The sequence below is a fragment of the Danio rerio genome, chromosome 6 (genome assembly GCF_049306965.1).
Source record: "Danio rerio strain Tuebingen ecotype United States chromosome 6, GRCz12tu, whole genome shotgun sequence".
NCBI classification, from domain to species: Eukaryota; Metazoa; Chordata; class Actinopteri; order Cypriniformes; family Danionidae; genus Danio; species Danio rerio.
In genome coordinates, this window is record NC_133181.1 from 8,294,348 (window position 1) to 8,311,746 (window position 17,399).

The 17,399-nt window shown below is 34.2% G+C and overlaps 1 protein-coding gene across 2 annotated transcripts in view; it reads left to right on the forward strand.

Annotated features, from left to right (window-relative positions):
- Positions 1 to 17,399, forward strand: part of abcc4 (ATP binding cassette subfamily C member 4 (PEL blood group)) — a 69,358-nt gene that overhangs the window by 37,574 nt on the left and 14,385 nt on the right. For both annotated transcript variants that reach the window (XR_012407207.1, NM_001007038.2), the window contains exons 10-20: positions 193 to 282; positions 892 to 1,083; positions 2,242 to 2,336; positions 2,759 to 2,845; positions 3,045 to 3,141; positions 3,890 to 4,099; positions 6,759 to 6,896; positions 6,975 to 7,012; positions 8,231 to 8,346; positions 10,069 to 10,215; positions 15,160 to 15,239. Coding sequence is in view for 1 of the 2 variants with exons in the window: in NM_001007038.2 (NP_001007039.2) it covers positions 193 to 282; positions 892 to 1,083; positions 2,242 to 2,336; positions 2,759 to 2,845; positions 3,045 to 3,141; positions 3,890 to 4,099; positions 6,759 to 6,896; positions 6,975 to 7,012; positions 8,231 to 8,346; positions 10,069 to 10,215; positions 15,160 to 15,239 (1,290 nt within the window). In the remaining variant the exon portion in view is untranslated. The remainder of the gene's footprint in view (positions 1 to 192; positions 283 to 891; positions 1,084 to 2,241; positions 2,337 to 2,758; positions 2,846 to 3,044; positions 3,142 to 3,889; positions 4,100 to 6,758; positions 6,897 to 6,974; positions 7,013 to 8,230; positions 8,347 to 10,068; positions 10,216 to 15,159; positions 15,240 to 17,399) is intronic.

A 17,399-nucleotide genomic window follows, 5' to 3' on the forward strand; every position in this document is an offset into this window, starting at 1 on the left:
CTGGAGAGCATCTGCTGAGTAAATCATATGCTGGAATAGTTGGCCTCTGAAATAGAGGCTAAGTCAAAGGAAAATGAATGAATAATAGTATCTTGTAACATGACTGGTAAAATATTATGTATTGTCATTTTGATGAAGACAAAATATATTATTAATTAATTGTTAAAACTATTATGTTTAACTACTTGACAGACTCTGGATGCTCCAACATTACAAAATGTGTGTTTTACTGTGAAGCCGGGTCAGCTGCTGGCTGTAATTGGTCCTGTGGGAGCTGGAAAGGTCAGTCCTAATGCTCATACTCAAATTAAAGAGCACCTATTATGCCCTTTTTTTACAACATGTAAAACAAGTCTCTGATCTCCCTAGTGTGTGTATGTGAAGTTTTAGCTCAAAATAGTACACAAATAATTGTTTATAACACCTTGAAACTGCTTTAATCAACATTGTGCCGTTTTGGTGACTGTCTCTTTAAATTCAAATGAGATTTTGCTCCCAGCCCTCTTTTTACAATAAGGTGGAGCTATAAGTGCATATGTGTCAGCATAGTGGCAGATTGAAAACTCTAATAGCGGATGGCTGCTTCTCGCTCAGGGCTGTTTATGCTAATGAGTGAGATCATCACTAATGGGCGGGGCTTTCACCCTCTAATGAACCAAACAAAGGAAGAATGTCAATCAGAGTGTTTTTGCAGACTGTTTTTGTAAAGCGTGATTAAAAAGAAACAAATTTTACCATTAGCGGCAGGCTATATTCACATACTTTTGCCACACAACTGTGTTTAAAAGCCTTATAAAATAGATTTTTGCATAATGGGTCCCCTTTAAAGCTCTAGTTGTCTTGTTAATAAAAGGCTGATAGTGGTTATTAATCTTCAGCTCTGTCCTGCAGTCGTCTCTCCTCAGCACCGTTCTGGGAGAGCTTCCGGCTGAGAAGGGTGTGATAAAGGTGAAAGGAGAGCTGACCTACGCCTCCCAGCAGCCCTGGGTCTTTCCAGGCACCATTCGCAGCAACATACTGTTTGGAAAAGAGCTGCAGCCACAGCGATATGAGCGAGTCCTCCGAGCCTGTGCGCTTAAGAGGGTAAAATCATCCATCATATTGTACACTCCACACTCTCTATTTGTTGGGTTAACTTCTGTTTGTTGCAACAAGCTCAATAAATTATGCATTGCTGAGCATTAGTAGATTTGGGTCAGTAAAAAATATTTTATTTTGTTTTTTATTTTATTTTATTTTATTTTATTTTATTTGAATCAAATTCAAATTCATCAAGGCTGCATTTCTTTACTTTAAAAGGCCAGAACTTAATAATTTATTAAACAAATCACAGAAAAAAAGAAAAACCAAATTTCCGTCTTGAGCTGAAAGTGACTCTGATGAAGACTTGTAGTTGAAACCTTTGTTTGTTTTTTCTTCAGTGTTTTATTTAATAAATTATTGAGTGCAAACATTCTTTGGTTTTTGTCATTTAAAAACAAAAAAATGGTCACAGCACCAAACTTATCTGAAAGAGTGCTGTAATTTTGCATTTTGATTTACTTAAAAGAACCAAAACAAATATTATTGTGAAATATTATTATACTTTTAAATAACTGTTGTTTTTACATTTATATTATTTTGTCCTTATGTAATTCATTTCTGAGATTTAAAAGCTGAATTGTAGCTTTATTAAAGTCTTCAGTGTTGTACGATCCTTCAGAAATCATTATAATTTATCGATTTGATTGTCGTGTATTTTTGTAAAATATTGTTTTTCTACAATATGTGTTTTACTCTTTTATTCCTTTTTTATTTATTCCCATGTTTTATGGATTAATAGAGAAAAACATTGACTTCATTTTTATTCTTTAGTAACTGTATAACATTGCTATTGTTAAATTGATTAATTAAATGCTTAATTTTATAATTAATGTCATGATTATCAATCATTGTTGAACAAAAGTGTTAGTCCTACTCCAGAAATCTAGAAAGATTATTATTTTGATTATTGTTAAATTGTTGTATCAGATTTCAAATAGGTGTTTGCTTGCTGAGTGACTTCTGTCTTCTGTCTCTGGCAATATATTTTGAGATTTTATTGTATATTTGTAGCATGCAGCATTAAAAAAAACATTTTGTTATAAACCTCAAAACTAATCTCTGGTATAAAATGTTACTTGGTATCTACATACTGAGAGCATGTAAAGATAGTAAGCTGTAGTGTACTGTAGTAATACTGTGGTTCTGTCTGTGGTACAGGACATGGAGCTGCTTCCTGATGGGGATTTGACAGTGATTGGAGACCGGGGAGCAACTCTCAGTGGAGGACAGAAAGCCAGAGTCAACCTGGCCAGGTATTACAACCTCTAAACCCCTCATTTTACTCCATCATATTTTATAGAAGAGATTCACTACTACAATAAAACCTTTTCCCATGTGTCTTATCTTAGGCCCAATCTTAATTCTCTTTTTTTATGTTAAATCTGCTTTTCAAGGGCTATCTAGCCCTTTGGCTTAGCCCTACGCCTTCAGGCTAAAGAGAATTGGGACAGCCCTTCACATAAACGCGCAAAACGAGGGGTTGGGGTAAGGAGAAGGGCTAAGAATTGGGATTGGGCCTTAATACACTGTTCTAAACCAGAAAAGAAGAGGAATTAAGAAATATAAAGACTTAGTTTCACAGACAGAGTTTAGATTAAGCCAGGATTAGCCCATAAATAGGCATATATTTGCTGATGTGAAGTGTATTTTTAAGAGCTGTTTATGTGTGTTTTAGGGCTGTGTATCAGGATGCTGATATTTACCTGCTGGATGATCCATTGAGTGCTGTGGATGCTGAAGTGAGCAGACATCTGTTTGAACAGTAGGTTCATGCTCTTAATGAATGCTGTTGCACGTAACCTTTTTCTCTTTAAAGTGCTCTTTTTCTTACAGTACAGGTTTTTATTGTATAATGATGCTCATCACTTTAGTTCAGGTTTTAAGTTTCCTTTATTTTGTCTTTGTTCAGCCTTGGTTAACACTGGTGAGGTTGGTTAGCATTTTTTCTTGCTTCATTGCAGGTGTGTTTGTGGTATTCTGAAGGACAAGCCCAGGATCTTGGTGACCCATCAACTGCAGTACCTGAAGGCTGCGAATCAGATCCTGGTTTTGAAAGAGGTGAGTTGAAGCACATCAGTTGAAACTGCAGTGCAGGGATGTAATGAAACTTTTGGAAGTGGAGAAAATCTGATTTAAAAAAAAAAAAAAGAAAGAAAGAAGACTAATTATATCAAATCTGGCAACCTTAGATTACAGGAAATAGTTTTTTTAGGATTTTATCAATTTCTATTATTTATTTATTTAATATATTTATTTATTTTTAAAAATAATTTATTTACATTTTTTTATTTATTTAAAATTTATTTATTATTTTATTTTTATTTATTTTTATAGTTACTTTTTGTAAAAAAACATTTATGTCTTTATTTTTTCTTTTTTTCTTTTATATATTTATTTATTTTTTATTAATTTTTATTTGTTTATTTGTATATTTTTATTTTCATTTATTAATTTTTTTTATTTTCTATATTTGTTTTTGTCAATTTATTTTATTAAATATTTAAAATGAATTTACTTTTTATAATTTATTTTTAATTATTTATTTTGTTTTATTAACTTATATATATTTATGATAAATACGTATTTATAAATTATTATTTAACTTAATGTATTTAATTATGTATTTAATTTGTATTGTTTGTATAATGTATGTTTTATTGCTAGTTGTTTAGTAAATGTTTGTTGGACCAAAATTTGTAAGTCAATGGGTTTGAATATTTAAAAAATAATTTAAAAAGTAAAAAATAAAACTGCAGTTCAGCGACCGATAATTAAGTAAAAATGAGCTCCATTTGACCTCTCTCAGGGGCACATGGTGGCTCGAGGCTCGTACTCTGAGCTTCAGCAGTCCGGACTGGATTTCACCTCTCTTCTGAAGAAGGACGAAGAAGAGGAGAGCGGCAGTGAAAAAGGAGAAGCTCCTCGATCTCCACGCAGTCGCACCGTTTCCCAGAACTCCGTCCGTTCACATTCTTCCTCCGTTTTGTCGGTGAAAGACGACTCTGATCAGCTCCCGGTAACTATGATGCTGACTGGATGGATTATAGTGTAAAACATAGTAGAATTAGGGTTGTCAGTTTAAATGGACAGTTCACCCAAAAATTATCTGAGTCTGAGTTAGTTTTTTCTGCAGAATTGATTTTGAATAATGTTGGGAAACTGTAACCATTGCTTTCCATAAAATTAGTTTCATAAGTCAATTGTTACAGGTTTAACATTTTTCGAAATACTTTATTTTGTGTTCAACAGAAAAAGTAAATTCATAAAGGTTTGGAACAACCTTAGGGCTCTATTTTGACGGTCCATGCGCAGGGCGCAAACGCTTTCAGGGCGTGTCAGAACGCGTTTTTGCTCATTTAAGGAAGGGAAAATCCGCTTTGCGCCGTGGCGCATGGTCTAAAAGGGTTGAGTTTATTTTCTTAATGAGTTATAGGTGCGTTTTGAGAATAAACCAATTAGAGCCTCATCTCCCATTCCCGTTAGGAGCCAGCTGGTATGGTCTAAAATTTGACAGGTGGGCAAATCTGAGCTTGTTTTTAATAAAAGAAATATAAATATGGATATGATAAATAATACTGCTAATAATAATATTATACAAAAGCAAATTAAATGAACTGAAAAAGCCTCCCAAGATGAAGAAAGTAAGGCAGTGGTTTTTAAATCTTCATGTAGGCTAGAAATTAATATGTTTTGTAATATTTTAATCATTTATATTTATATCCTGTATATATCCTTATTGTGTATATATATATATATATATATATATATATATATATATATATATATATATATATATATATATATATATATATATATATATATATATATATATCCTTAAGATATTATATATTTTTCATATGTAAAGATATTTGCATATTGCTCTGCATCTTGTTTGTAATGTGTAAGCCAGGCGCACTTTGCGCCAGACAATAGACCGACTTTGTTCTGGTCTAAAGAACAGACTATTTACAGTTTCTCAACAATAGCAACGCACCAAAACACGCCTGCTTTTTTTAGACCAGAACGCCTATGGGCGCACATATGAGCGCAAATGCATTTGCTATTTAAACAGCGAGGCGCAACACCTCAAAATGACCCTTGCGCCGAGCTAAAAGTAGCAAAAGAGTATTGCGCCGCGCCCTACGCCACATTGCGCCAGGTGTATGATAGGGCCCTTAGAGTTGGTAAACAGTCAATTTTTATTTTTTAGTGAACTATCCCTCAAACATGTTAGGGCAATACACTGCAGATAGAAATTACAAACACAAATAGTAACATTCCTCCACGGCTGATTGATTAGATTAAGAATTAGCAATATTTGATGTATAAAGTATGCAAAAATATTGTTTAAATATGCAAATAAGGGGTGTCACAATATACCGGTATTGATGATAATCATGATATTTAAACCATGGAATACTGATATTGTGTTAATTTGGCATGTCACAATTTACCGGTACTAGCAATAACTGCAATATTCGAAAATAATGATGCATAAATACTCTAGTGTTTCTCCACTGTTTCTATAATATATCGATATTGTGAAATTTTTGTAGCCAGTATAATCATGGTGTGAAATATACAATATCGTGACTGCGCTAATGTAAATGATGCATTATTTTGTTAAATATGCATTCATTTGCATACATTTTGAGCTCAAAAATACTCATTATATCATTATTTTTAGATATTAGAGTCAATGCTGTTTTTATCGCTTTATAATTAATGAAAAACTCCAAACCAACAGGAAAAAAAATAATTTTCTTCAGAATAAAATGATCAGGCAAATTAAATATGAACAAACTCCTCTGTAAAAATTTCAGAATATAGATATGAATAAAATGAGCTGCTGATGTGAAGATTTATGGCTTAAAAACGAGAGAATGACTTTAAAGTATGTGCTATAAATAAACTCTACATTCGTTAAATAGTAAAGTGTTATAAAAGAAGCACAAGTGTATTTTGGATGTTTACGTTGAAAATAAAATGCTCAATCTTTAAATTGACATGTAGATGGAAAGAAAAAACTGATTTTGCCTTAATGAGATGATTTAGTTATGAAATATTAGTGTTAATGTATTTAATTCAACTTTTTTATTGGTTACAAACAAGACCAGCTCTCTGCTTACTGAAGCCATTAGAATGCAGTTATATCTTTGAGTTAAACAATATCATATGACCAATAAGTGTAAAATCATAAAAGGGTTGTCATCCCAAAAAACACAAGTACAAGTTGAACTGTTCAGTAAGTCAAGTGTCTGTTATGTTTAATACACAATATTGTTGTTTTTTTTCTCATTTTAACCAGTTAAAATATTATAAGCTATTGCAAGCTATGTACATATCACATGCTGTAGAAGAAATGAGTCAACCAAATTAATAGGCATTTGGGATTGATTTGATTGATTAATTGCCACATTGTGTAGATTAGATTAGATTAAAATGTCATTTGACTGATGGCCCTAATTAGAATATATACATAACATAATCACTTCTTAGTGAACGTGACACTGAATACAGATTTGTGTTGTTATAACATGTTAACAAAATGCTGTATATTCAAGTGAAAAACTATGGAAAGGTTGATCAATAGCGCCATCTAGTGGTTTGGTGGCATTTACTGGCTGATCATAAAGATTTAAGTAATGAAGTGTAATGAGATTGGTCTTGTGTAGGCTGAACCTGTGCACACTATGGCCGAGGAGTTGCGCTCAGAGGGAAACATCGGCATCCGCATGTATTGGAAGTATTTTCGAGCCGGAGCAAACGTGGTGATGCTGGTTTTACTCTTGCTGCTCAATCTGCTGGCGCAGGTAAAACATGGTAGTTTTACTGAAAGACTTCTTGTTTGAAGATAGAAATTCATTCTCATGCTCCTTTCTGCTCCATAGACTTTTTATATTCTTCAGGACTGGTGGCTTTCGTACTGGTGAGTGAGATTTTTATTTTAATAATAATTTATTTTAATATTAATAATATTAATATCTTGAGCGCAATCTCTTCCAGTTCCATGTTAAGTTCACTATTGCATTACTTTTAATGTATTTTCTCACTAAGCAAATATAGATACAGATATGACTGCTGAGAATGGGCGTTTCTTCACATTTTTTCCTGTACATACGGATACACTTTTATACAGAAAATTTTAGTATATCTACATGTAAATACTACAAGTGGGAGTCTGGGGGATTTTATTTATATATTTAAAATATATTTTATTTTAAAGTGGTCCATCGCTTAGAACAAAATGGACAAAAGCTAAATTAGCAAAATTTTCACAACTATAAATCCCTTTTATAATAGTAATAGTAATAGATGTGAAGTGGAGATAGTTAATCACACACGTTTTGGTCATGTTTTAAACCTACCAAGTTCTGGCAATAATTATTTATTTCTTTTCAAATATTTTGCATGTATCAATTGACCCTTGCCCAGAAATATTTGGTTTAATTAAAGTTTCTAGTTTAGACAATAATACTAAAAGAAGATTCGATACTCCACTAAAGGTTGCAAAAATTTTGTCTTGTATGGCAGCCAAGTATTTGTTTGTGTGTGTGTGTGTGTATATTATGTATGCATGTATATATACACACATACATACATACATGCATGTATATATACATGTATGCATGCGTGCGTGTGTGTGTGTGTGTGTGTGTGTGTGTGTGTGTGTGTGTGTGTGTGTGTGTGTGTGTGTGTGTGTGTGTGTGTGTATATATATATATACATATATACAGTTATAAATCAAATTTATCAAGCAGCACATTCGAATATGTTATTAATAATAGTAATAATAAATGTGTATTGGAATTTTTTCTGAGCATCCTATCACACTCAATATCAGAGTAACAGTGCTGATGATTTAGATTTGCAATCAAACTAGTATATGCAGGTTTTTCTAAAAGGCAATGGTTATATTTTATTTTATTAATAAATTGATAGTCAAACTATTATATATTATGCAACTTTAAAATCTTGTTTGTGTCTCTAAAAAGTCACTCTAAAATTGCAAAAATTATGTATAACAATCATTATTAATATTATATTTAATTATATTTATAATCTTTGATACACAAACATGAACTGAAGCCATGTGTAATTTTCTCTAAGATTGTCTAATGTGATGTCATGATGTCTTGATCCGCAGGGCCACAGAGCAGGAGAAACTGGACCACAATACCAACAATACCAATACCAACAATACCAGTGCTGGAAACACGACTCAGCAACTTGACCTGAACTTCTATTTGGGCATCTATGCAGGTTTGCTCATCTCAAGTCAACAAAATATGGCTACACTTTAGGTCACACTTTATTTTGATGGTCCGTTTGTTGAATTTAAGTTACATTGCATCTACATGCTAACTAATTCTCATTAGATTATAAGTAGACTGTTAGGTTAGGGTTAAGGTAAGCAGACATGTACTTGCAAAATTTCTTATAGGCAGTTAAATTTCTGTTGAAGGAGCAGTATCAGCAGATAATAAGCAGACAGGCTACTAATACTCAAATGGACTATTAAAATAAAGTGTTACCACACTTTAATTTATGGTGTCCTTCTTATAGTTAAACATGAAAGTATTCAGTAATACTTACTCAATAAAACTCAGTAACACCACAAATGAAATTACCGTTTTATTTACTCACCCACAGATCATTCAAGAAATCTTTTTTCCTCAGTAAAACCTTAAATAAGATTTTGAGCAGAATCTGTGGTCTTCGGTGGCTCATATAATGGCAGTGAATGCTTAAAGTTTTTTTTAGATTAAAAATAAACATACAAACAAGTCCAAATCAATAGCCATGGCTCCTGATGACGCACTGTAGTCTTGTAAAGGGAAATGATCAGTCCGCGTAGGAAATTGAACATTTATTTGTACATGATGTTTTCAACTCACTGCGCAGAAAAATGCAAGCGTGTTGTATCGCATACAGCTCACATCCTGTTTGCGCACACAAGCTGTTCAAAAAAACTAACCTGAGCGTGAACTTGACTAACTATATAAAACCTGCAAATTGCACGGCCCCGTTTCCAGTTGAATTAGCTAAATTTTCACAAGGCCTAATCGAAGAAGTCCAGTTGTAAATTGCCCAGGTCTGCTCTAATAACTATAAATTATTAGCCCACCTGTATTTTTGTCCCCCAATTTTTGTTTAACGGAAAGATTTTTTTAAACACATTTCTAAAGCAGGTCACACACCGGATGCAGCGCTCGGCACCGTGACATGGCACACACATGAAAGGTAAAAGTATCGCACACCAGACGCGCATATTCACATTCTAAATTAAACTATTCTGCGGCGCGGCAGAAATAAGAACAGTGTCCTGAGTAGTGGCTGGGTGCCGCAGACAGCCACCGACTTGCGGCACCGGTGTGTGTACCCTGATAGAAACCTATGTTTAGAATTCTGAAATGCATGGTGCTGCGTGGTGCGACACTGTTCGTCGGCGAGCGGCCCTTCTGGTGTGTGACCGACTTAACCATAATACTTTTAATAGCTCATTTCTAATAATAATTTTAATAATTTTACTAGATATTTTTCAACATACTAGTATTCAGCTTAAAGTGACATTTAAAGGCTTAACTAGGCTATGGTAATTAGGCAAGTCATTGTATAACATTTGTTCTGTACACAAATCAAAAAAATATTGCTTAAGGGGCAATAATATTGACCTTAAAACGGTTTAAAAAATTAAAAACTGCTTTATTCTAGCTGTAATAAAACAAATAAGACTTTCTGCAGAAGAAAAAAATACTTGGGGAAATACTGTGAAACCTTTCTTGCTCTGTTAAACATCATTTGGGAAATATTTGAAAAATAAACAATTTCACAGGAGCGCTAATAATTTTGACGTCAGCTGTATTTGGAATGTGTAACAAGGACACTGTAAAAAAAGTTTTACCCAAAAGTCCAAACATAGGCATGCTGCATGGGTCTGTATGTGGTATAAACATTTGTGTATTTTTTTATCTGCCTAATCAGGTTTAACAGGAGCCACGATTGTCTTCGGCTTCATGCGTTGTCTAATTATGTTCAATGCTCTGGTGAGCTCAGCAGAGATGCTTCACAACCGCATGTTCAACAGCATCTTGAGGACACCAGTGCGCTTTTTCGACATCAATCCCATTGGTGAGTGCAAAAACATTGACTTCTTACATTCCTGTGCGTTTTTTTAAGCTGATTGTTGAATGTGGCCAACAGAGGGCAGCAGATCCTAGAATAATTCATCTGTCGTTTACTGTTCAGTGGAGAAGTCTCTCTTTTAAAGGGATAGTTCACCCTAAACTGAAAATGTTTTACTTGTTCACTTCACACAAACCTGTTTGAGTTATAGTCTTCTGTTGAACACAAAAGAAGATATTTTGAAAAATGCTGAAAAACATGCAACCGTTGACTTCCAAACTATTTGTTTTCCTAGTAAGGATGTCAAGGGTTATAGACCTCGTGTGTTTTCAGTGATGTTTACCAAAGATTTCAGTGTTGATTCTGAAGTGTTGAGTAAACTGCAGGCCTTTGGGCTGAGTGTGAAGTGTTTGATGGAAGTGTGTGTGTGTGTGTGTGTGTGTGTGTGTGTGTGTGTGTGTGTGTGTGTGTGTGTGTGTGTGTGTGTGTTTGTGTGTGTGTGTGTGTGTGTTTGTTTTTCTTGTGCTTACCTCTGGAAAATGATGATCTATATTGATAAGCCCTGAAGTATTGTGAGGACATCTGCCTTTTATAATCTTTTTTTTTTTCTACTGCAATGACATTTTACCTACAAGATATGAAGCAGTATTTTGAGATTATTTATTATGAAGATTGTTTTCTTATGTTAATAATAAAAGTGATTGTTCGTTTAGCAATGATTTTTTTATATATAATTTACTCATCTTTACATCATTTTAAACCTGTATTTACCTGTAATTTTCTATCTTTAGGGTGAACATTTTATATTGTGTTTAACCAAACTGTTTTGGAAATGACATAAACAATCTGTAAATATGTCTAAATACCTATTCAGATGCATCTCCTTGAAATAGCATCAAGTTAAAATAAATGAATAATTAAAAAAAAAAATTATTCATTAATAATATGGGGAAAAAATACAATATACAAAGTCTTGTCGTCGATCCCAGTTGTAAGAGCAACAAATAATAACTTGACTTCTAGTTGATCATTTGAAAAAGTTGAGAAGGTAGATTTGAATCATCTGTTGAACTGCATCCCAGTTATCACACATACTGCAGAAGACCTATTGGAACCCACATGGAGCCAATAAATCACTTTTGTCAAGTTTGGAGAAGGAAATCAAGTTTGGTGAAGGAAAAATTATGGTTTGGGGTTACATTCAGTATGGGAGCGTGCGAGAGATCTGCAGAGTTGAATGGCAACATCAACCGCCTGAGGTGTCAAGACATTTGTGCTGCCCATTACTACAGGAGAGGGCAAATTCTTCAGCAGGAAAGTGCTCCTTCTCATACTTCTCAGCCTCCACATCAAAGTTCCAGAAAGCAAAGAAGGTCAAGGTGCTCCAGAATTGGCCAGCCCAGTCCCCAGACATGGACATTGAGTATGTCTGGGGTAAAATGAAGGAGGAGGCATTGAAGATGAATCCAAAGAATCTTGATGAACTCTGGGAGTCCTGCAAAAACGCTTTCTTTGCTGTTACAGATGACTTTATTAATAGGTGATTTGAGTCATTGCAGAGATGTATGGATGCAGTCCTCCAGGCTCATGGGAGTCATTCACAATATTAAATCTTTCTCCACTGCAGCATGACTTTATATTCTATACTGTATGTTATTACTGTTAAGTGACAAGACTTTTGTCTTAGCAGAGTCAGACCTTACTGTCCTAATCAAATAACAAAAAATCAAGCCATGATCATATTTAATTTTGGTAAAATAAGCATAATCTAGAGGCCTTTGCCTTTCATATAAGCCACTTCTGATACCATATTTGTTGTTCATAAAACTTGGATAGGCGACAAGACTTTTGTCAGGTAGTGTCATATATACACATATGGCAGTTATAGCATCAATGTTTGTGTAATAAATTCTGTGTCGAATCAAAAATATCTCCAAACTAAATATCTATATCATTATTATTTACAACACACACTTATATGTGGATAATGGTGCTGTCCTGATATGGGCAGTATCCTCCAGTTTCTACTCACCATATAGAGAACAAACATCAGATCTGGGTTCTGTGCCATCGAGGTCTTCTTATCGGGGTGTTGCTGTTGATAACACCAGCAAAAAACGCATTTACAGGTCTCAAAAGTCTTTTAGAGAGTTTTATAGCGGCTGAAGAGTCAGTTGGGGCTTTTTTCATGATACTGTTATCAGCACTGAACATGTGAGGCTCCATTACAGAGAGATGCTCTCTAGAAATCACTTGTGCAATGTTTATGGTTGGAATAAGCTCATAATGATGGATCTTCTACTACTGTTGTCTGTATTATTTTGTTTTCTTTTTTCCTAATCTGTGGGTGTACAGAATGCTTGACTCTATTGGGCGTTTATATTATAATATCTGTCAGTTCTGTGACTTTGGGACTCGTAATCTCTTCTTGACAAATGAGCAACTGTTATCCAGCAGGAGCTGTTGTTGATTGAGTTCTCCTTTGTTTGCATTATTTGTGTTTAATCTGTCATTTATTATCCCTCAAGTCACTCAAAGCAGAGGTTAAAGGCCTTTATGGTCAATGTTATCCCAACCAATTAGATAAACAGTAAATGGCAATATGGTATTGTTACTGATAACAAACGCAACAAAACATAACACTGTCAGCATTTCAGATTTTATTGTTTAATTAGTGGTGCTTTTGTCAGTTGGCCAGTGACAAATAAGACCTTCCAAGAATATTTTTCCTCCTTGAAATATACTATTAACCCCTTAGTTGTCTCATTGTCCTGCCATCTGTTCACTTCATTGCAATTAAATCATAATCTAATCTAGGGATGCTCATTTCGGTTAATTTTACCAACCGACAATCGCTGCTTGTTTACCGAATATTAATGGTTAACTGGTCAGATTAATATTAAATGATTATTTAATAAAAATAAATAATTTATATGTCTATTTTGTGTCTGACACATTAAATATTGCATTTTAAAATACTGATTTATTTTAACATGTGAACAACAGCATACAGACCATCATAACAACAGCGCATCTTCAAGCACCTGCAGCATTTCCAACAGCATAGAAAAACAGAATAAACTAAATGAAAAGAATAAAATAAATATTTTTGCCCTAGATATTTTTCAACTAAATCACAAGTTTAGACTGAATCCTTTTTAAGAACCAGCATATGCTGCTTATCTAATCATATCTTTTTTTTCTTCCGTCAAATAAAAATAGCAGGCTACCCCAAATCAATCACTCCTCAGAAAATATGTATTTAATCAATGGAAACCCTGCCTCTGCTTTCATTTGATTAAAGAATGAAAAATACACTACTGGCGTACGCTTTTTCCACTCAGAGTTTACTTTATTTCAACTGCGAGCACACAGCATACAACGGCAAAAACGCAAGGCGTGTAGGACGCCGCAAAACACTCACGGTCGTTAGTAAACCATTCAAAAGATGCCCCCTCAACGCAAAAAGCGTGTTTACTGTGATCGGCCCCTGATGCAGCAAAACTTTAAATATATAGTTTTTAATTATTCAACTGATACCATTAATTGGTTAAAAATGCACCCGTTCAGTTAACGGTTAAACAGTGATTATGACCATTCATCATCTAATCGTGACCTACAATATATTGGAAAGGCCAAAGACTTAAATGCGTAATTTACTATTGTTTTTTGGAGTTACTACTGTTTTTTGGAGTTACATGGAGTAATAGATTAAAAGACATTTACTGTCACTATTCAACTTGTGGGAGCTTTTTCACTTGTGTATTTTAAACCGTTATATTGTAGTCCAAATGTAACGGAGTCATGAAAAACCATACATCATTTGAAAGCTTAAAAAAAATTGACTGATCTTACTGAAAAAAGTTATTTGTTAATTTGTGACAAGATTACTCATCAGAGTCTTAAAACATTACTTTGCTACAGCAATCCACAGTTAAAAATCATAAACTTGTCAAACTTGATTTTTATAGTAAAAGTTTAAAAGATAACATCAGTATTCTGTATTTGAAGAGAAAAGATCTGAATGTTTTGAACAACACAATCTCACGGCAATTCATAACTTTTTGGTTTAGTGGCTAATTCATATAAATTAGTAAAATCTCATTTGTACATTTTAGTATGATTGCTCTGTTTCTTTCTAACATTGTTGTTTTATTAAAGTTAGAAACAGACAGCTATGAGCTGAGTATTTCTACCTTTTAATTACCATAGCATTCAAAATGGCTGCATACTTTTTTAGTGTCTGATACTTTTCCCCTGGACTTTAAATAGTTGAAATCTTAATTTATAAAAGTTTATAAAGTTTCTGTTCTCAAAAACATAACTTTTAACTTAATAATAAAACAGCATAATCAGTGCCGTGAAAAACTTTTTATAACAAGTTCGAAAGATAACATCCATAATCTTTATTTTAAGAATAAAGTTCTGACAATATTTTAACACTAGAACTACTGAGGTGGTCATTTTGACCTTTTTTAAAAATAATTTAATAATTTTATTATTATTAGTTATAAATTATAGTTATATGCTATAGTTATAACTATATTTATTAAGTTAGATTGTAGCAATTTAATAACTTTGTTGAAATAAAACACACATATCCATAATACCCTGACTTTTCCTAAATGTGTGTTTATTTCTTTCTAACTTTTAATTAAAATTTCAAAATACAAAAGAGCTTTGAGTATTTTACCTTTTAATTACTATAGCATTCAATTATGCTGTATCGCATACATTTATTTCACTGTGTGATACTTGTCCCTGTGACTTTAAATATGCGTGTCTCTGTTGCCTAGCAACTTCCTTCTAACAAAAAAGCATAAGTTTCTGTTGTCACAAACATAACTTTACTTCAAAAATGTATATCAAAACAAATAAAAGCCTTCTCCCCTGCTTGGAAAAATGAAAATGTTTTGTTGGCTCAATGGCTTTTTCCTTTTTTAATTTCAGGAAGAATCCTCAACCGCTTCTCCAAGGACATCGGCCACCTTGACTCCTTACTTCCGTGGACATTTGTGGATTTCATCCAGGTATGTTTTGTAGCATAGCATCTGCTGAATAAACCATATAATATGCACACAGCTGATGTTTGCTGTATTAGAGCACCCATCACTTGTGGCCATGTGCATTATTCGCTCTGGTAAACCAAGTGTTGTAGACCAACAACATATTGTGGCTTTTTCCCTGGCAAATGACAATGTGGTCAATAAGTGGCTGACAGGCATCACTTTATGTGCTCAGAGCGCCATTGTCTGGAACTTGACAGTCGGAGGGGAAGTACAATAGTCTTTCATTTAAGGAGCTTTTCATTGTGTGGGGCAGCAGATCCTTCTTGTTCTCTTTTAGGATGAGAAAACTCTGTAGTCGCTTTGGCTTTCCCACAGTCCTCTCTCTCTTTAAGCGGCACAGAGCAAAGTCAGCATGTGTTGTTGAACCATACCAGTGTGTGGCTTTTAGCATCGCTCAAGTAAAGTCAAAGAGAACAAAATCGTCACTTCCTGATTAACTGGCGCCAAATATCAAAAGTAAAAATGGAATTTGCTGCGGTAGGAGAAGCTGTGTGAATCTTTTCTTTATTTACTAAATTACTTTAGTAAGGACAAATGCCGACATGCCAAATTGATTTCGCAGATTTTGAATCGGTATCAATGTTTTCTGACCAAACACCATTGTCAATATCGTAGAAATAAAAGATGAAGTTTCAGTATGAAGCGCTAAAGTTATATTAATGCCCCATTCACACGGGGCTTCAGCGTCAATGCTTCCTAGTTACTTTGAATGGGTGACGTCAGGCGTTGCCAAACTGCATTGTGGATCCGTCGGCGCCGCTTCAGAGGCGTTAATCGCTGCAGAAGTTGGGGCTAGTTCAACTTTTCAAGCACAGATGGAAGCGTCAGCCAATCAGATCGCTGTATGCAAATACACCAGCTAGACAGTGGCTTATTGCTGACTGAATTTCATTGGCTGACGCTTCTATGACGATTGCTTCAACCCCAACTTCAGACACGCCTTCAGTCAAGCGTTGACGCTGAAGCCCCATGTGAATGGGACGTAAAAGTGGCTGCTGAGCGCTCGCCTAGGAAGCAGTGCTTTGGAAGCAAGTTTGGTGTGTAAGTTTCCAATGGAGGCATGCGACAGAACAATATGGGAGCGACGTGCACATGTTGTGCAATCGGCAAGCACGTGAACCACGTGCATTTTCCAGCAACACCTAGTTAAAAAAAATCTTAACTTTTCTGAATGCCGCAAGCGCACCATGATTCATGTAAGTAGAACTAACCAATCTGCTTCACACTTTGTATGGAATAGGTACATTTTAGTAATAACAGCAGACTAATTACCTGCACTCAAACACTGCAGCGGTTTTTAATTTTCTCCATAAACTTGTCATCCTCTGAGAAAATAGTTGATGGTCACCTAGTTAAGAGAGATGCCAGGGGAGCGCGGGCACAAAGTCCATTGTAAATGGTCAAGGAATCCATGTGCACGCTTGTCACTTTAGGTCAGAACAACAACATGTGCAAAACTGAGTGGTGTATAGCAGCAGTGAGGAGATTGTAAACTAAAAAGGGTGTAAGGATGTTGCCAGAGTGGCTTTTTGGTTTCTTTTCTTGTGCATCCCAGCTACTAGCTCCCGCCCTGAAAGATTTTTTAGCATAGAGCTGATGTAGTCATTCAACTTCACAATGTGTAATGGTGCAATATGTATTTGAATAATGATGCTCGGTTCCTTTACTGTATCATTATTCACATCTTAAAGATTGCTCAGTATTTAGGCTTTACCATTGCACACACATTGTAATATTGTACTGATCAAGTTTAAGAGTCTCTTTAACATTAATGTTAATTTTATTATATAAAGAGATCAGATATATTGTTTAAATATTTTAGTTTTTGACTTGTAAAACTAATTGCCTTAGTAATGTTGGTAACTTAAAGTAGTTATTAACAAAAAATCCTAATATTCCTAATTGTATTGTGAAAAAAATTCAATAATCATCGTTATTGAATGATATGAAACATATTGCGATAATTTTTTGTTTTTTGCAATAGTGCCCAGCCCTAGCACATTGTTTGTTTTGCCACATAATTAAGAATTTCAAATGAAAACTCGCATTGCGACTGGAAATTAATAATTGTATTCATTTATTTAATTATAATTTGTTAATTTCACGAAACCATACACAGTG